Source organism: Gopherus flavomarginatus, chromosome 2 (genome assembly GCF_025201925.1).
Source record: "Gopherus flavomarginatus isolate rGopFla2 chromosome 2, rGopFla2.mat.asm, whole genome shotgun sequence".
NCBI classification, from domain to species: Eukaryota; Metazoa; Chordata; order Testudines; family Testudinidae; genus Gopherus; species Gopherus flavomarginatus.
The window spans coordinates 268,814,307-268,835,260 of NC_066618.1; the positions used below are offsets into that span (position 1 = coordinate 268,814,307).

The window sequence follows — 20,954 nt, forward strand, 5'->3', positions numbered from 1 at the left end:
CCCACGCAGAGGTTGGACTTCCTAGGGGCTATCTTGGTCTCCGACCTAGCCGGAGCCTGCTTACCACAGCCGCGGTTTCAGGCGATGACAACAATCATCCGATGTCTGCAGACTTTCCCAACGACCTCGGCTCGCACTTGTCTCGGTCTCCTGGGTCCATGGCTGCCTGCAAGTTTGTAACCAAACACACCAAGCTCCGCCTCCGTCCTCTCCAAGTCTGGCTCAACTCGGCGTACCGCCTGGACAGGGACCCAATGGTCATGATAGTCACCGTTCCCTCGAGCACCCTAGGCTCCCTAGAATGGTGGCTAACGTCCTCCCTGGTGTGGGCAGGGATGCCGTTCCATCCGCCCCAGCCCTCACTGCCCCTGATGACGGACACGTCATCTCTCGGCTTGGGTGCTCACCTCGGTCACCTTCGAGCTTAAGGCCTTTGGTCTTCTCGGGAGCTGGCATTTCACATCAATGCCCCAAAATGAGAGCAGTCCGCCTGGCGTGCCAGGGGTTCCAGCAGCAGCTGTGAGGCCGTGGTGTCTCAGTGTTTACAGCCAACACAAAGGCCATGTGCTACATAAGCAACCAGGGTGGGACATGGTCCTCCCCCTTTTGTCAGGAGGCCATCCATCTCTGGGACTTTTGCATGGCCCACTCGATGAATCTGGTAGCGTCCTTTCTCCCAGGCGTTCGGAACGCCTTGGCGCTTCGACTCAGCAGGTCTTTCCTGTCTCACAAGTGGTCGCTCTGCCCCGATGTGATGCATTCTGTTTTCCAGAAGTGGAGACTTTTCCCCACATAAATCTGTTCGCTTACCGCGAGAGCAGAAAATGCCAGATGTTCTGCTCCTTCCAAGGTCTCTCCTCGGGATCGATCTCGGACGCATTCCTGATGCCGTGGAAGGGCCAACTCCTTTATGCCTTCCCACTGTTCCCGCTGGTTCATTAGGTCCTGCTCAAACTCCACAGGGGCAGAGCGCATATCATCATGATCACTCAAGCGTGGTCCAGGCAGCACTGATACACCACATTGCTCGACCTGTCAATAACCAACCCAATTACCCTGCCACTCCACCCAGACCTCATAACTCAGGGCCACGGCAGGCTTCGTCACCCGGACCTGCAGTCTCTTCACCTCATGATGTGGCTGCTGCGTGACTAAACCGGGGTGGCAGGAAGCCTTCCACCTGGTCAACGTACCTGGCCGAGTGGAAGCATTTCTCCTACAGGTGCGAAACGCTTGATCTTACTCCTACTGAGGTCTCGATCCCCTCTATTTGGCCTATCTCTGGCCTTCAACAGCAGGACCTAGCGGTGTCATCGCTGAGGGTACACTTGGCAGCCATCTCTACCTTCCACCCAGGCTAAGGTGGTCATTCCGTGTTCTCACACTCTATGGGTTCGAGGTCCCTCAAGGGCTTGGAGCACTTACACCCTCAAGTACGCCGCCCAGCCCCAACCTGGGACCTCAACCTAGTTTTAACCAGACTTATGTCTCCCCCATTCGAGCCGTTAGCGACCTGCTCGCTGCTATACCTGTCTTGGAAGACAGCTTTCCTCGTAGCCGTTATATCAGCCAGACAAGTCTCCATCCTCAGGGCTCTTACAGTGGTTCTGCCATACACTATGTTTCACAAAGACAAGGTGCAGTTACGACCACACCCGGCTTTCCTCCCTAAGGTGGTTTCGGCCTTTCATTTAACCCACACTCAACGCAATGGGCGCAACAATTGCACTCCCTGGACGTCTGTAGAGTGCTCGCATTTATATTGCGCGGACAGAACCATTTAGTAAAATGCCCCAACTCTCTGTCGCGGTAGCAGACCGAAGGAAAGGCCTACCTGTTTCCTCTCAGAGGATCTCATCTTGGGTGATGGCGTGCATCCGCACTTGTTATGATTTGGCTCATATTTCCCCAAGCCACATCGCCGTGCATTCTACCAGGGCTCAGGCTTCATCTGCTGCCTTGCTGGCTCGTGTACCTACCCATGAGATCTGTTGCGCAGCTCCATGGTCCTCGGTCCATACCTTTGCTTCGCATTATGCTCTGGTTCAACAGTCAAGAGATGCTGTAGCCTCTGGCTCAGCAGTTTTCATTCTGCCACATTTCACTCTGACCCCACCGCCTACGTAAGGCTTGGGAATCACCTAACTGGAATGGATATGAGTAAGCACTCGAAGAAGAAAAGACAGTTACTCACCTTTGTAACTGTTGTTCTTCAAGATGTGTTGCTCATATCCATTCCAAACCCACCCTCCTTCCCCTCTGTCGGAGTAGCCGGCAAGAAGGAACTGAAGGATGGCTGGGTCGGCAGGGGTATATATCCGGCGCTATAGCGGCGCCACTCCAGGGGGTGCCCAGCCGACCCACTGAGTGTTGCTAGGGTAAAAATCTTCTGTTGAACGTGCACGCGGCACGCACACACCTAACTGGAATGGATATGAGCAACACATCTCGAAGAACAACAGTTACAAAGGTGAGTAACCATCTTTTATTAACTTATTATTACACCTTCAGGGTAACCATGTAGACAAGCCCTTAGTAAGTAATGGGGAAAGGAATAAAGGAAATTGAGGGGGGAAAGCCTTTATTAATCTCTTTAGTTTACAGATGTTTTAACTAGTTTTCCATGACAACCACTCCAGTGGGGGGCTGCAGACATTCAGATGCAAATACCTCTGATGGCAAAAGAACGGTTATCGACATAATCAGAACTGTCAAGCCACAAACAATAATGGTGCATTAAACATCTCTGAGTCAGCATTATATTGTGTATCCTCACTGTTGAGAAAATGTGTATATTTTTTTACTGCTATGTAGCTAACACGCATTAGCTGTCCCTCTGTAAAACCATAGTGGAGACAAGGCACTTAAGTTTTGCCATTATGCACTCCCCCAGACCAACGCAAAGGAGTGACAGAATAATTCATTTTTAAAAATCGTTGATTTTTGGTAGTACAAAACTGGGAATTTTTCAGAATGAGAATATATCCTAACAAAATATGTAGCATAAATGAAAAGCTATAAAAGTAAGATATGCAATTAGAAATATAAACAATTTGGTAGAATAACAGCATCTATGTATGCAACAATTGAAGTAATCGAAGAGAAAAGTATGTGCTCCAGTGTTTTAGTGGCAGATTAATGCATGGGTATGACGGGTTCCCCTCGAGTGCCACTGGAACTGGGGTACCACTGAGCCCGCCTCACCCACCAGCCTGGGCTCCCTTTCACACAGTGGTGCTGTGATAAGTTGCCAAGCTCTCCAAGCTTGCTCTTTCACCAACATGCACACAGATAGGGACACACTCAACTGCAGCTTTACACACAGATGCTGAGACCATCTGTGCATGGGAAGGCTCAGCTAAGTCACCTCCCAGTTGCTAAGGCACGCACCCCCCTCTGGAGTGTAAACCCAAAATTATACCATCTTGCACCGCACAGGGAACTGTACAGTGTAAGCTCATAAAATTCGCCCCCTCCCTCAATGTGGAGCAAGATATGCAACAGCTTTTCACCCCAAGTTATAATTTCCACACACTGGTTTTAGACAAAACAAAAATAAGTTTATTAACTACAAAAGATAGATTTGTAAGTGATTATAAGTGATAGCAAACAGATCAAAGCAGATTACCTTAGGAAATAAACAAAACCGCAAACTGAGCTTAACACGCTAATATTAGCAAATTAGCAGAATTAGCAAATTTTCACCTTGAGGGATAAACAGGCTGGCAGATTCTTAAGGCACAAGTTGCCTTGGCTTTAACAGGTTTTCATATACAGGCCAAAAATCTCTCTAGCCTGGGACCATCACTTCCCACAGTTCAGTCCTTGCCCCTCAGATGTTTCCAGGTGTGGTGTTGTAGGGAGAGTGAAGTACCATCATGATGTCATTTTCCCCTTTAGTGGAAAGCTCTTTTGCTGTGACCTGGGTCAAACAGTTCCCATTGTGTAGTACTATCTCTGAGAGGTTTGTACTTTACACACTTCCTGAGGCAATCCTTGTTGCTTGTGTGCATTTCCTCAATAAGCCATTAACATTGTTTGGCCTTTTTACTGTTCTTCTTGAAAGGCTGCTTGTGGGTGTTTTCAACCTCATATGTTTCAGTAATACATACATAGCCAAACTTCATAACTTCACATACGCTGGTAGCACATACAATCCAACGAGATATTACTGTCTAGCAGATCACGACTTTTAGAATGATACCACACAGGGCCGGTGCAAGGATATTTTGCGCCCTAGGCGAAAATTCCATCTTGCGCCCCCCCCCCCCATCACATATATTATACGCAATACACGGTCACAGAGTAACATGTTATAATTTAGAATTTATGTTTCTGCGCTTTAAGTTTAGCAAATTTAGAAACAAGTTCCTCCAAGTCAATGCTGTGAGCAATGTCATGTTCTATTGACAAGGTAGATAGCCCAACAAGTCTTTGTTGCAACATTGATGTTCGCATATATATTTTTATCAACTTGAGCTTCGAGAAGCTTTGCTCACCACTGGCCACAGAAACTGGGAGAGTCAAGAGGATGCGAAGAGCAATAACTGTGTTAGAGACACTATCTGTCAGCTTATTTTCCCATATGAAGTTCAATACATCTTGCGGTGATGAACTCCTTTGGACTCGTCTTGCAATAGCTTGCAATTCACTGCACAAGTCAAAGGCATCAATATCCTTGGATTCACCATGTTGTAAAGCTTTCTCCAGATTCAAGCAATATTCCATAATTTGCTTTGGTGTTTTATTTTGCAAACTGTAAACATCATATATGAAGCCAAATACTGAACTAATTTGCTGCATCAATGTGAATCTTTCTTCAACCGAATGTATTGCTGTGTCAATGACTGCAAAGTAAAAGTTCACTTTGAATTTTTCTTTCGGATCATAAATAGGTTCGTCATCTGCTTCATATGTGAACTGCTTCCTCTTCTTTCTAATACGGATTGGATCTGGTTCAAAAAGTGCCGGTACATCCAACTCCTCCACAAGTTCACCTGCATCTACCAATGTTTTCTCAAAGGCTGCGTCACTTCTGCGGCCCACAAGAAACTTCTTGGTTTCTCCAAGTTGATTAATGGCATCACATATATCAAATTTTTTTGCCTGAAGTTGTTTGCTAGTTATGTTGATCTCAAACAATATGTCATACCACAAAACAAGAGAAACAAGAAACTTGAAACTAGAAATGGCTTTTGTAAGAGCCTTTGCATCAACTCGTGATGTATTGCCAGATGATCCTGTCAGAGTATTGTCTTCATAGATGTCTACCAGGGCATCACAGATGTCACCAATGAAAGCAGGATGGAAAAGCTCCCCCCATAGAAGACCTAAGACGTGATGGCTGGATACATAAACAGACACCTGTCCCTCACAGGCACTACCTCATAACATGCCAATTTTGCTCAGGACAGAATATCATAGAGGAATACTATGCATTCAGTGGTCTCTACCGTGGCCAAGCAACAGCATGACAACTAACCTAACCAGTCCATCCAACTTTTTTGACTGCTTCTTGGGCACTGGTGAGGGGTAGCGGTGCCAGACTGAGCCCGGTGATGGGTGCACTACAAATCTACAAACTGAGGCAAGGTGCTGGGCCTAGAGTCCTGCTGAGACTGCTGTCCTGCACCAAGTGGAGCACAGCCTCCATGAGGAGAGAACTCAAACAAATATCACGCTCCTTCTGCATGATTCCCCCAAGCACTTCTTCAGGCAGCTGCTATGGGGGTCACTCACAGGCTTAGGCCTGCCTGTTGCAGGCAAAACACAGCAGCAGGGCTTAAAACTCAGACAGGGCCGCCCAGGGGACTCAGGGGGCCTTGGGCAAAGCAAAATCGGGGGCCCCTTCCATAAAACATTTGCAATACTATGGTAACATGTATCAGGAAATGTAAAAAATAATTAGTGAAATACATTAAAAAATTAATTTGTAATAATTTGAAAATAAACTAAATACATTATTTAAAAACATTAAAAGCTGTAATGGTATGTACACATTTGCAATTACATAATGGGCAGTTGCTGGGTGATTGTGATAGATGGTACCATGGGCTGTCGTTGCCTGGGGGTGGTGCTGTTGTTGCCCACGGCTGGGTGAGGAGCTGGGCTCTGGGTTCAGGGGTGCCCAGCTCACAGGGGCTGGGCTCAGGGATGTGGGGAGATAGGGTCAGGGGGGTGTCCAGCTCAGAGGGGCTGGGCTCAGAGCTGGGGGTCAGGGCTGTTGGGGGGATTGTGTCAGGGGGTTTCCAGCTCAGAGGGACTAGGCTCGGAGCTGGGGGGCAGGGCTGTGGGGGGGATGGGGTCAGGGGGGTGCCTGGGGGCACTGGGGCAGCTCAGCTCTGCAGGCTGCTGTTCTCTCCAGCCGACCAGGCACAAGGGGAGCAAGAGCAGGGACCAGCTAAGGACCAAGGGGGCAGGAGCACAGGCACCTGAGGTCGACCTGTGGGGAGGCACTTGCTTATCTTGCCCAATGCATGAGCGCTAGGGTCCTCTTTCTTCCTCCGCTCCACCAGACCACTGCTGAGGCTCTTTTCTTCTCCGTGCCCCTCGCTGGGGCTGACGTGGAGGCTGAGCCAGGGGGCAGCCGCTGCTTTCCTCTAGAAGCGAAGCCCTGGTGTTGCGCCGCTGTCGCAGGGCCCCTGCCACGTGCCCTAAGCAGAGCTGCGCAGCTCTGCCCAGCCGCCGGTGCCCCTGCCAGGCAACGAGAAAAATTGCAGAGGCTGGAGCCCCTGCTCTGGGAGGGAGAGGGATTCTGAGCCTCTGCTTGCAGCTCAGGGATTCCCCTGGGTCAGCGCAGCCGCAGTCAGCCCAAACCTCTGGGCTGCCGCGGCGGCACGCTGACCCCGGGGGTGCCCTGGGCTGCCGGGCTGCCTCAGTGGCTCCCTGACCTTGGGGGCGCCCTGGGCTGCCGGGCTGCCGCCCTGACCCTGGGGGCGCCCTGGGCTGCCGCGTCAGCGCCCTGACCCCGGGGGGCGCCGTGGGCTGCCGGGCTGCCTCAGTGGCTCCCTGACCTCGGGGGCGCCCTGGGCTGCCGGGCTGCCGCCCTGACCCTGGGGGCGCCCTGGGCTGCTGGGCTGCCGCGGCGGCTCCCTGACCCCGGGGGCGCCCCAGGCTGCTGGGCTGTCGCGCGGCGGCGTGCTGACCCCGGGGGCGCCCCGGGCTGCTGGGCTGCCGCGGCTGCCGCCCTGACCCCGGGGGCGCCCTGGGCTGCTGGCTGCCGCAGCAGCTCCCTGACCCCGGGGGCGCCCCGGGCTGCTGGGCTGTCGCGCGGCGGCGTGCTGACCTCGGGGGCGCCCCGGGCTGCTGGGCTGCCGCGGCTGCCGCCCTGACCCCGGGGGCGCCCTGGGCTGCCACGCCGGCGCCCTGACCCCGGGGGGGGGCCATGGGCTGCCAGGCTGCCTCAGTGGCTCCCTGACCCTGGGGGCGCCCTGGGCTGCTGGGCTGCCGCGGCGGCTCCCTGACCCCTGGGGCGCCCCAGGCTGCTGGGCTGTCGCGCAGCGGCGTGCTGACCTCGGGGGCGCCCCGGGCTGCTGGGCTGCTGCGGCTGCGCCCTGACCCCGGGGGCGCCCCGGGCTGCCGGGCTGCCACGTGGCGGTGCGCTGACCCGGGGGGCGCCCCGGGCTGCCGCGGCTGCGCGCTGACCGCGGGTGCACCCTGGGCTGCCAGCTGTAGGTAGCTGCTGCCGCGGGCAGCTCAGACTGCCTCTCCAGCAGCAGCGGCTGCAACCATTTAAAAAAAATTTGGGGGGTGCCGCTTTTTGGCGCCCTCAAATCTTGGCGCCCTAGGCAACCGCCTAGTTTGCCTAAATGGTTGCACCGGCCCTGATACCACACAAGGCATATTTTGTACAAAACATATCCTAATTACATGACAATAGTGTATATTGGAGTGCCAGGGTGTCACAACTTTTGACACCCTGGCACAACTCCTCACAGGAATGCCAGAACCTGTGTAGAGGTGAGGGAGCCACTGGTGTCGGAACTGTGGCACCACCTCCTGCCCCTCCTCTTCCCGCCGAGGCCCCGCCTCTAGCCAGGCCAGAAGTTGGGCTGTAGCAAGAGCCACGCAGGAAGCCTAGGCCACTGTGGGGAGCCCCAGACCCTCCACCCTGAGCGGGGGGTAAGGGTGCTTGAGAGCAGCCCCTGGCCTGTGTCCCTTCCCTCTGAGGCATGCCACCCAGGGCACGTGGAGAGTCCGGGACTGCCTCACAGCAGCCAGGGCTCTCTGGCAGCTCTTACTATGGCCTGGCTCTGGCTTCTGGCCTGGGAAGGGGGCGAGGCCTCAGGGAAAATGAGGAGCAGGAGGCACGGCACCATGGCAAGGGGGTGGCTAAGGCCCACCTCAGCCCCTCATTGGGGAGAGGCTGGTGGCACAAGTATGGACTGTACTTCGTGGCATGGGAGCTGATCACCTTATCAGCTCCTCTGCCATGAAGCACAGCCCCTGCTGCTGCCGTTCCTGCTCAAGGCTACTAAGCCAATGTTAAAAAATGGGTGGGCATGGCCATTCCCACTTTTAAAAGTGAGGGGACCTTGGCTCCTTTCCCCCCCAGTTCCGGCACCCCTGGGCCCCCAAGATATGGGGAGCCAAAATGTTCTTTGTGCACAGGGCCCAATAAATCTTAGACTCATAGACTCAGACTCAGACTCCAGGACTGGAAGGGACCTCGAGAGGTCATCGAGTCCAGTCCCCTGCCCTCATGGCAGGACCAAATACTGTCTAGACCATCCCTAGTAGACATTTATCTAACCTACTCTTAAATATCTCCAGAGATGGAGATTCCACAACTTCCCTAGGCAATCTATTCCAGTGTTTAACTACCCTGACAGTTAGGAACTTTTTCCTAATGTCCAACCTAAATCTCCCTTGCTGCAGTTTAAGCCCATTGCTTCTTGTTCTATCATTGGAGGCTAAGGTGAACAAGTTTTCTCCCTCCTCCTGATGACATCCTTTTAGATACCTGAAAACTGCTATCATGTCCCCTCTCAGTCTTCTCTTTTCCAAACTAAACAAACCCAATTCCTTCAGCCTTCCTTCATAGGTCATGTTCTCTAGACCTTTAATCATTCTTGTTGCTCTTCTCAGGACCCTCTCCAATTTCTCCACATCTTTCTTGAAATGCGGTGCCCAGAACTGGACACAATACTCCAGCTGAGGCCTGACCAGCGCAGAGTAAAGCGGAAGAATGACTTCTCGTGTCTTGTTTACAACACACTTGTTAATGCATCCCAGAAGCACGTTTGCTTTTTTTGCAACAGTATCACACTGTTGACTCATATTAAGCTTGTGGTCCACTATGACCCCTAGATCTCTTTCTGCCATACTCCTTCCTAGACAGTCTCTTCCCATTCTGTATGTGTGAAACTGATTGTTCCTTCCTAAGTGGAGCACTTTGCATTTATCTTTATTGAACTTCATCCTGTTTACCTCAGACCATTTCTCCAATTTGTCCAGATCATTTTGAATTTTGACCCTGTCCTCCAAAGCAGTTGCAATCCCTCCCAGTTTGGTATCGTCCGCAAACTTAATAAGCGCACTTTCTATGCCAACATCTAAATCGTTGATGAAGATATTGAACAGAACCGGTCCCAAAACAGACCCCTGCGGTCTTAATCTGCCTCTGCAGTGTTTGCAGGATGGGTGATTACTTACAGAAATAAGGATTTTTTAATACAATTTCAGTTAAAAGGGGGGTGATAAATCACATATTTCTGGAAGTCCAAAGCAGCACTGAATGTTATAGATATGTACAACTATTTTAGGTATATGGATTCTTTGGGAACAGGGGCGGCTCTAGGTATTTTGCCGCCCCAAGCACAACAGGCAGGCTGCCTTTGGTGGCATGCCTGCGGGAGGTCCCCGGTCCCGCAGATTCGGTGGCATGCCTGCGGGAGGTCCGCTGAAGCTGCGGGACCAGCAGACCCTCCACAGGCATGCCACCAAAGGCAACCTGCCTGCTGCCCTCGCGGTGACCGGCAGAGTGCCCCCCATGGCTTGAAGCCCCAGGCACGCGCTTGGCGTGCTGGTGCCTGGAGCTGCCTGTTTAGGAGAGGTAACAGCAAAAGTATGTTAGTGCACCCTAAAGACTCAGAAACAAAACAACAAACTAACCTTTTTAAAAAAATTTCATGATTTTGGGATTAATTTTAGAATTCTTGTGGTTCAATCTGCCTTTACTATGTTTAGTAAAAAACAAGTAGAAATTTGGCTTTCAGAAGGGTTTCATACAAGATAGTGCAGTGCCCTTATGGCCACATTTCTAAAGGCATTTATGTCACTGGTGGGATTTTTAAAAGCATCTAGATCAGTGGTCCCCAAGGCGGTGCCCGTGGGCACCATGGCGCCCACTGGGGCATTTATGTGCACCCGCCTAGTGCCCAGCAGAGGAGAGAAGCCATAGCCCCGCGCCTGCCGGGGACAGAGAACTCCAGGGCCCACAGGCTGCGGGCGCCAGCGTTCTCTGTCCCTGGCAGGCGCGGGGCTGTGGCTTCTCTCTGGCTTCCACGGGGCTGCAGGCGCCGGTGTTCTCTGTCCCCGGCAGGCGCAGGGCCCACCTAGTGCCCAGCAGGAGAGAGAAGCCGGGGCCCCGCGCCTGCTGGGGACAGAGTACTTCGGGGCTGCAGGCTTCATTCTATGTTAAAGTAAGAATAATAAATATATTTGGATCAGCAGTTCAACCATGTTTTACTTTTTTAAAATAAATAAGATGAAAACTGTTTATGATATTTATTTTGTAAAAACTCCTTAATTTTTCTTACAGGTACATAAAAAAGAGCAAATTCACATGGTAAGGTGAAAGAGTAATTGCCGAATAATTTAATTAATACCTTTTACATGTAAAATTACCCTTTTTATCTTATGGATTCATATATAATGTAATATTAAATATGATGTTTTTCATATTATTTAATGTACAAATACAAAATAAGCCTTGAAAAATTTTTGGTGCCCGCCACACTCTTCTGAAAACATGAATGTGCTACTGACCACAAAAAGATTGGGGACCACAGATCTAGATGCTTTCAACCTTTAAAAATCTGGCCTTTAGTTAATATCTGGGAATGCAGTTCTACACACAATGGTGACGTGAAAAAGCACTAGGGTGATGGATATGGAGGCAAAACAACAGTTGACACAGGCAATCCCCATTGGCAGATCAAAGGAAGCTAAAGTTTTGACACTAACCCAGGAAATTAACCAGTCTTGAAGTCATGTGATCACAAAGAATAAATCTCTTATAAAAAAATTAAAAATTGTAGATGACAATCTGCAGTAAAAACACAGGAAGAGTTATTCTAGAAATATTGTCAGATGTAACTGCTGAAGCTACTAGCAATTATTAATATGTTCAAGGACAATCTAGTATTAAAATATAAGCTAAATAGCACGTCATCCATCTGCGCAGTATTAATGAATGTAAGTGATGACGTGCTAAGAATAAGAAGAGTAATAAAAATAATATTTTAAAAAGTAAAGAATTTAAAGGCATGAAACTACATTTACAGTGGACTACACAAAAAAAGACAGTCCAATGCAGGCAGTCAGAACAGCAGCTGAGACAAGCTACTCTGAGGCCATGTCTACATCTAAAGTTTTGCAGCGCTGGTTGTTACAGCTGTATTAGTACAGCTGTATAGGGCCAGCGCTGCAGAGTGGCCACACTTACAGCAACCAGCGCTGCAAGTGGTGTTAGATGTGGCCACACTGCAGCGCTGTTGGGCGGCTTCAAGGGGGGTTCCGGGAACGCGAGAGCAAACCGGGAAAGGAGACCCGCTTCGCCGCGGTTTGCTCTCTCGTTCCCGGAGCCACCCAGCAAACCGCAGGGAAGGAGACCTGCTTGCTCTGGGCTCCGGGAACGAGAGAGCAAACCGGGAAAGGAGACCCGCTTCGCCGCGGTTTGCTCTCTCGTTCCCGGAGCCACCCAGCAAACCGCAGGGAAGGAGACCTGCTTGCTCTGGGCTCCGGGAACGAGAGAGCAAACCGGGAAAGGAGACCCGCTTCGCCGCGGTTTGCTCTCTCGTTCCCGGAGCCACCCAGCAAACCGCAGGGAAGGAGACCTGCTTGCTCTGGGCTCCGGGAACGAGAGAGCAAACCGGGAAAGGAGACCAGCTTGATTACCAGAGGCTTCCTCCTTCCACGGAGGTCAAGAAAAGCGCTGGTAAGTGTCTACATTGGATTACCAGCGCTGGATCACCAGCGCTGGATCCTCTACACCCGAGACAAAACGGGAGTACGGCCAGCGCTGCAAACAGGGAGTTGCAGCGCTGGTGGTGCCCTGCAGATGTGTACACCTTCAAAGTTGCAGCGCTGTAACTCCCTCACCAGCGCTGCAACTTTCTGATGTAGACAAGCCCTGAGGCTTTATGCAGACATATTATCTAATAACCAATTCTTTTAACCACTACAAATATGTACGGGCATCATAGACTTTAGAGGTGTGCGTGTATGTAAAATATTTCACCTAATCCAGTCTCCTTCAGCAGCTCAACCCACCCTTGCACATCGAGGAGCCCAGCCTTGCCCAGGCACTGGGCTGCGCTGAGCCTGTAAGCACTCAGCCCTGAGAAGCGGGTACCGTCCTGCCTGCCCAGATGGGGAAAACAGCCCCTCTGCCACCCACCCCCTAGTTCTGCTGCCACGGGAGAGGGCTCACCCCCTTCGCGGGGAACTCTGCCCGGGGTTCCCCCATCTGCCCGAGCTTCACCCCAGCTCCAGTGATTCCGCCCCGGCCTCCCCCTGCCTCCAGCTGTTTGCCGCCGCTGCGCACCCACCCTACCCCGATCCCGCTGCCCGTCAGCCGAACAGCGTGGAGCCCCGACAAAGCCCGAGGCAGGGCAGAGGCTTCAGCAGACATCATTGCGCGTGCGCAGCTCACAGGCGCATGCTCAGAGAGTGATCGCGCTGGGGCGCAGAGTGGGACGTGACGCCGGCAAGATGGCGAAGGTCTCGGAGCTGTACGACGTGACCTGGGAAGGTAGCAGCTGCCGGGCGGGGGGGAATGACCTGCCTCCCTTGGGTCACTAGCACGGGCTGTCCGGCTGGGGCCCGCGGAGTGCGCTGAGCTCCCCGCGAGCGGCCGCCGCCTTCCCAGCTGGCAGTGGGCCTGCGAGTCCCGCGGGGCGGGCAATGGGGAGCCTCAGCCCTTCCCCGCCTCGTACCCCGGGGGGGAGCCGGGCTCTCCGGCCTGTGCTCCTGGCTCGCCGTAGCGCTGGCTCTGGGGTGGAGCAGCCGCCTCCCCTAGGCGGGGCTTCTGAATGCGCCGCTGGAACGCCGAGCTGCGGGGCAGGGGAGGTTGTGTACCTGCCGGGGAGGCGATTCTGTGCCAAAAAAGCAAAAATTCTGCAAATATTTTAAAATTCTGCAACTTTTATTTGTCATATAAATGTGGTGGCTCTGGCATGACAGTGGGGAGCACAGGGCACTGGCTGCGTGGACGTGGGAGATCACCCTGCAGCCCCCAGAGTGCCCCCTTCCCGGAACAGAGACTCTGGGGGTGAGGCTGCACCTGACCATGACACAGCACAAGTTTCAGGCCTGCCCCAGAAGCATTCGGGGGGCCAGGTGCAAGCAGGCAGGCTCAGTTTAACAGGATCCAAGTGTGGAGGGGCTTTGTATGGGGGTGGTGCTGTGTGGGCCAGTCTGGGTGCGGGGATCTGAAGGCACAGGTGCTCATTCAGGGCTTCTCAGTGCCGGGGGAATGGGAATCTGCAGGGGAGGTCCAGGTGAAGGTGGTTAGGGCTGTGCAGAGGGGATCTGGCTGTGGGAAAATGGAGCCCTACAAGGGGGGTGGGGTCTGGGTGCAGTTGGGTGTGGCTTAGTGGGATGAGGTCCCAAGTGTGGTGTGGGGGCCTTGGGGAGGTCTAGGTGTGTGGTTTGTGGGCTCATTGGAGTGGGGATTTGATGGGCCTGCTTAACAGTGGATCCCCAGCTGCTTCTGCTGAGAGGATACCACATGCAGAGTTCCTGCTCCCCTCCCCCATTGTGCTTCCCCTCCCCACTGCTGCCTGTCCTATCCTTTTCCCCACTGCTCCCTGCCCCATCCCTGTTCCTGGCCCTCTTCTCAATATTTATGTTACTTTGCTTGCCAGCTTCTCCCAAATGAGGATTGGCAGGGAAAACTTTGTTCTCACTCCCTGGCTATAATATTACATGTGTGGAACCAGGACTCCTGTTCCAAACTTCTTCCCAAACCACCTTGCACATGTGGTCTGTTACAAAATTTCTGCTAATACGTTTAGCTCACGTTGTTATTAAACCTGCAGGGTATCTAGACCTGTTGGCAGACAGCCCACTAGCAACTGTCCTTTCATTGCTGAGAGAAAAAAGCCTTAATGAGAAACTGCACTCTTACACTTGAAATTGTCCAATAACTCAAGACAGATCTACACTAGAAACTTTTCCAGTAGAGGAGTGCAACTTTTTTAAAATGATATTTCTATACTTTCAAAAAGCCCTGGTTTAGACACAGTTACACTATGTTATAGTTTATTTCATTTGGGGAATTGGTATAATCTATACCAGCAAAAGAACTCTTGTATAAGCTTTTGTCTACACTGGATAATTCTTTTTTAGTGTAGATATGGCCTCAAAAGTGGCAGAACAGATTTAACTCAGATTTTCAAATAAAAGAAAATAGATGGAAAATTTCAAGCCCCTAAGAAAACTATACAGAAAGTTGTAGGCAACTGACACCTGTGAATGTTATCAAGAATGACAGATAATTCCCTACAATGTCTGTGAGAATTATGTGTTCGTTTTTCAAAAGCTCCTAAGTGACTTATGAATACAAGCTGCAGTGGGACTGGTGCTTTGAAGTCATGAAGTTGCTTCTGAAAATTTCATCCTTACACTTTCTAGGTACATTTCATATTACAGAAAATTATTTTACTTTGGGACTTTTGTCTAAAGTCCTCAAAGTACTTTGCAACAAACAACTAATTTAATCTTGCATCCACAAATGCCATATTATTTAGCATCAAGGTGGATTTGATTTAAATCACTAGTCAGAAAGATTTAAATCACTAGTCAGGAAGACTCGATTTAATCATGGATTGCAACATAAAGTGTATTCTTGTTGGTTGTTACAACCTTAATACATATTCTTCACAACTCAGAGATAGACGTAGGTTTCATTTTTAGAAGGTACAGACTATACTTTTTTAAAGTGATTTTTTTTGAAAACTTTGGCTAGGAGGTGCATCAAATGAGCACTTTAATTGCACGTTATTAGCTTGGGACTCTTATCTTCTAAAGATTTCTTCTCATCTTGGATACATTTTCAGCATTTTCTGTGACCAAGCTGCACACTAGACATTTGAATTTTTTTCCCACAATTTGTTATAGCTTTTACTGCTACTTGTAAGTATTCTGCTGTGTGTGCATTTCCTGATGTATCAATTGTTTCTTTAAGGATGACATTCCCTTCTTCTGTTGTCCCACAAGCACATACCATAGGATTGTTGTCGACATTGCTCCACCTATTGAGTCTCAGGTTAACAGTTTTTACCCTCTAGACCTTTTGCACAGTGCTCAATTTCTCATTTGTACACTTTATCCAGCAATTTGCCTGCGACATTTGCTCTTTTGGATGGACTGTATCCTAGTCTTAACAACTGAACCATGTTAATGAAGTGAGGTTCTCAGTCAAACGGAAAGGAGAGTTTGTTGCATAAACAAACCAGGCAATTTTGTCATCAGTTACCTCTCTTTGTAATCTGCTGGTTCTTATCACAAACTTATCTATGGTTGTTTCTGGATGATGGAGTTTTTTTTTTCTTCTTTTTGCTACAGGTGATATACTGTGGCTGTGTGACATATATGATGTGATTGAAGCATTGTCATTAGCAGATGACTCTGAAACTATAGAAAATGATGGTGATCTTGAAGGTGGATAATCTTCAGAATCCTGTATGTTGAGTATGGATTCTCCTAAACAAAATAAGTCAATGCAGTTATTTAATGATTATTACCATACTGCTCATTTAGTATTACTCATTGCATTCACTGACCCTCACTACTACTATAAAGATGAAATTGTAAAAGAAAGATCTGCCTATTTCAGCTATTTATTTTTTTATCACAACTGCATCTAAAATGATAGTACCATAGAGTAACAACTATATTTTTTGCTCAAACATGAGAATTCAAGAATAGTCCAGAAGGAAGACAGGCAGTCTTTAAGAAAGAAGTATGAAATAAAAAGGTTTACCAACCTGAAGATCCTGCATGTTCAGACATGTTCCTTTCATCATCTTCAATGCAGCGTCCTCCTGAAAAGGAAAACTTCTCATGATGTTATTTCATTTGGGCAACCAGGCATTGCATTTCATTGTTGCACTGTTTGCATTTTGCATGCATGCCTGTCTTACCCATGGGTAGAGGAACTTCATTAAAATAGTCCCAAATAGTCTCTTTTACAGCCTGCTGCAATTATAGGTTTTCCTTTCTAGTGAGAGAATGATATGGTAGAACTCAAATCGATGAAGGCTACACTCAAATAAACCTCAAGGCTTCTGGAATATGCTGCTCAAATAGTTTCATTTTTGTTTCTACTGCCTGGCCCTCCTTTCTCACATTCATCTTCAGACTTCTTGCTCAGATCTGTTCCACCCCCAACAATCTTCTCTTCATTGAACTTTTTGACATTTGGCACTGTCGGGGGATTGACTCTGTGTACACAAATGTGCAGAGGGACAATAGAGTGAGGTCTGTTATTTCTCACCTTTATATATTATTTATTTATTTAAAAACATTTTAGCTGTTAACAAGCATGTTATCTCTGGAGACACAAATCCACATTTTGAGAACTGCAAAACTAAGCATCTCTGATAGTGCTCAGTCTAGAAGATACCGAGTCCCATTGGGTAAATAGAAAGATTAACCTAAATAATCTATACAGACGTCCCTGGAACCCCATACGATTGGGTCCCTAATCCATGAACTACTGGAACTCATTTACAAAACTTTTCTTAAACATTACCTGAATACATTGTCTCAGACTATAGAATTAGAATTTGTAATCCTATTCCGTGATGAGATATCTTTGAGCTATAATGTATCTTAATTAAAAATATCTTTGCTTTTTTTTCCTCCAAAAGCATTTTATCAAAAAATCAGATTTTTTAAAAAAGTCATTGATTTTTATCCACCCTGTATAGCAGGGGTTGGCAGCCTTTCAGAAGTGGCCGAGTCTTCATTCATTCACTCTAATTTAAGGTTTCGCATGCTGATAATACATTTTAACATTCTCAGAAGGTCTCTTTCTATAAGTCTATAATATATAACTAAACTATTTTTGTATGTAAAGTACATAAGGTTTTTAAAATGTTTAAGAAGCTTCATTTAAAATTAAATAAAATGCAGAGCACCCCAGACAGGTGGCCAGGACCCAGGCAGTGTGAGTGCCGCTGAAAATCAGCTCGTGTGCTGCCTTTGGCACCAGTGCCATAGGTTGCCTGCCCCTGCTGTATAGCATTATGACCTGTTGGATCCATAATCGAGTTTACTTATTATTGTCTGTTGTTTTGGCTCTGTAGATGAGGCCTAAAACTAGATAATGTATAATAGAGAGCAATCATGTATTGCCAGACCATTACTACGTGACTGGTAATTTTTTTTTTAAATCTCTGAAGAAAGGGTTGAACTTCTTGACGTAAGCAATTTTAAAAGGAGACTTAAGGGAGGCATTCCCTGCACATAGATGGTGGTTCTGTTTGATTAAGTTTGAGGGTGGGGGGATATGGGAAAAGGAAATAACCTGGCAATAACCTATACATTTGAAAATGGTGCCTGCTTTTATTTCATGGCTGCTGCTGCTTCCTTTTCAATGACTCACAAGCAGAACTACTTTGACTGAATCTGAAAGGAACACTGTCAACCTGAAATCACATTTCCATTGGAAAACATTGCCTCTACAATTGTTACAAATAACACAAGATCACTATAACTGAAAGATTAGAGGAGAGGGAAGTGGGCTTTTTACTGATTTTGTTTATTTCATGCCTTTTACAGTCCTTTGTCAGTTTTGCTATTTTATTGATAGTCATTTGTGCTTCCTGTCACTTGCACTAAAATAATGTCGCCATGCTTCTTTACTGCTTGGGAGGGGAAGCTCATCTGTATGCTTTTATGGGGACCCTGCAAGAAGGTTATTGCAGCAACAGGAGCAAAGCAGAAACAGAACAGGAGATAGACACTTGCACATAGAGACAGGGAAGTAGAGGGATGCACTGATAGTTTTACTCTTGGACCTGCCCAAAAGACCCTTCTCAACATCATTAGGTGAGCAGAAGTCACTTATAAAATTTAAAAAAATCACACTATTTAGAGGGTTGGTGCTTTATCAGAAAACTGAATTATTTGAAATCCGTTTTTCAAAAGAAGCAAGTTGTTAGTGTCCCTTTAAATGAGCACAGTGTTTTCATGAACTTGAATACAGGAAAAGGGATTCCTTAAAACAAAAGAAAACTGAAACATTCTTGCATCTACCTTGGAAGAAGTTTATAACTGTCCAGTTTGAGATACACTACTGATGGACACTTTAAAAAAAAAAAAAACCAATCTCAAAATCCACAGGGATCTTTTATCAGCGAAGATAGGCTTCAGTTCTTAAAGAAGCTGCAATCACTCTTCAGTTCCTTTATCAAGTGCTTACAGCTTATATTTTAAGTGAAATGAAACAGAGAAATTACTTTTCTCCTATTATTAAACTGTCAGTAAGATACCCTAGGAGGAGAAGCATGAGCTTTGCCCAGGACCAGTAGCTAGGAACACCTGAATTCTAACATGGACTTTAGCAAGCCATTTAGCCTCTTATCTTGTTTTCCCATCTGTAAATAGGGTTAAATACTTGCCTACCTCATGAATATCTTCTGAGAATTAATTAGTAGGCTCTTCATAGTTTGGGTCTGGACTTTTGCAGAAACAGCTTCTCTGTATTTTAACATGATATCTGAGGTCAAGTAGGAGTAGGATGCTCAAGTTGATAGTACCTAGATTTGTTTACCAAGGTGAGGTATTCTCAACAGGTGGCACAACTCTGGGGGCTTGGCTACCCTTGCAGCGCTGGGAGTTACAACTGTCTTCGTACAGCTGTGTAGAGACAGTGCTGCGATGTGGCCACACTGACAGCTACCAGCGCTGCAGTGTGGCCGCATTTGCAGCGCTGTTGGGAGTGGTGCATTGTGGGCAGCTATCCCACAGAGCACCTCGTCCCATTTTGGCGCCGTGGGTTGTGGGAAGGGGACGGAAGGGTGCGGGTCATTCCGCTTCCTGTCCCAATGCCCCGTGGTGCAACGCTTCACATCCCATTAGTCACTGTTTTTCCGTCCACGTTTGGCGCCGTCGTGAGTCTCCCAACGGTTTGTGTGCAGCGCGATTTCTGTGGGAAATGGAGCCTGAGCTGCTGAGGACTTTGCTGTTGAGTGTCGCCAGCACATCATGTTTGGCAGTGGAGCTATTCCTTCAGCTCCAAAGTGACAGTGAGGAGTCTGACGATGATATCGAGTTGCCTGATGCGTGTGACACTAAATTGCTTGTGGCAGTAATGGACATGCTCAGCACTGTGGAAGGCCGCTTTTGGGCTCGGGAAACAAGCACTGAGTGGTGGGATCACATCATCATGGAAGTCTGGAATGTCGAGCAGTGGCTGCAGAACTTTCAGATGAGAAAAGCCACTTTCATAGGACTGTGTGAGGAGCTCGGCCCCACCCTGCGGCGCAAGGACACGAGATTGAGAGCTGCCCTGCCAGTGGAGAAGCGGGTGGCTATTGCAGTCTGGAAGCTGGCAACTCAAGACAGTTACCGATCGGTTGGGAACCAGTTTGGAGTGGGAAAGTCGACGGTTGGAATCGTGTTGATGCAAGTTTGCAGGGCCATTAATCGCATCCTGCTAAGAAGAACCATGACTCTGGGGAACGTGCAGGACATTCTGGATGGGTTTGCACAAATGGGTTTCCCTAACTGTGGAGGGACAATAGATGGGACGCATATTCCTATTCTGGTACCACCCCACCTGGCATCTGAGTACATTAATCGGAAGGGGTATTTCTCTATGGTTCTCCAGGCGCTTGTGGATCACCGTGGGTGTTTCATTGACGGTTACACAGGCTGGCCTGGAAAGGTGCATGATGCACGCATCTTTTGGAACAGTGGCTTGTTCAGGAAGCTGCAGGCCGGGACTCTTTTCCCAGACCAGAAGATCACGGTAGGGGACGTTGAAATGCCCATTGTGATCCTTGGAGACCCTGCTTACCCGTTAATGCCTTGGCTCATGAAACCGTATACAGGGAAGCTTGACAGGAGCAAGGACCGGTTCAACTACAGGCCGAGCCGGTGCCGAATGACTGTGGAGTGTGCTTTTGGCCATTTAAAAGGGCACTGGTGTTCTCTTTATGGGAAGGTAGACTTGGGGGAATGCAGCATCCCTGCAGTTATATCCGCATGCTGTACCCTCCATAATATTTGTGAATGGAAGGGTGAAACATTCAGTCAGGAATGGACCTCCGAGGTTCAACGCCTGGAGGCTGAATTTGCACAGCCAGAGAGCAGGGCTACTAGAGAGGCCCAGCACAGGGCTACAAGGATTAGGGATGCCTTGAGGGAGGAATTTGAGGCTGAAAGCCAACAGTAATGTTTGGTGCCTTGCACGGGAGTGAAGTGCAATGGTTACAGTGATTTGCAGTGCCTGTTTTTTCCTTGGGGTATAGTATCTTTCACTTTCTGCAATGATAAAAACTGTTTTAAAAGCCAAGAAATCATTTATTGAAAAGAAAGTAAGTAAAAGGGCAGAGGGGTAGGGTTGTAGGGTGGTGAACTGTACAGTCAGAGGTTTGAATATGTCCTGCCTGGAGTGCTGTGCAATGACTGCTGCACTTCAGGATGAAAATGCTGCATGGTGATGGGGGTTGAGTGCAGAGGGTAAGGGTCGGAGTTCTCAGGACTGGTGGGTGAAT

At 48.7% G+C, this 20,954-nt stretch overlaps 1 protein-coding gene across 2 annotated transcripts in view; it reads left to right on the forward strand.

Moving 5' to 3' along the window:
* Nucleotides 1–12,877: 12,877 nt before the first annotated feature.
* Nucleotides 12,878–20,954, forward strand: part of EMC2 (ER membrane protein complex subunit 2) — a 64,116-nt gene continuing 56,039 nt past the window's right edge. For both annotated transcript variants that reach the window (XM_050941241.1, XM_050941242.1), the window contains exon 1: nt 12,878–12,976. In XM_050941241.1, coding sequence (XP_050797198.1) covers nt 12,937–12,976 — 40 coding nt within the window. In that variant the 5' untranslated portion in view covers nt 12,878–12,936. The remainder of the gene's footprint in view (nt 12,977–20,954) is intronic.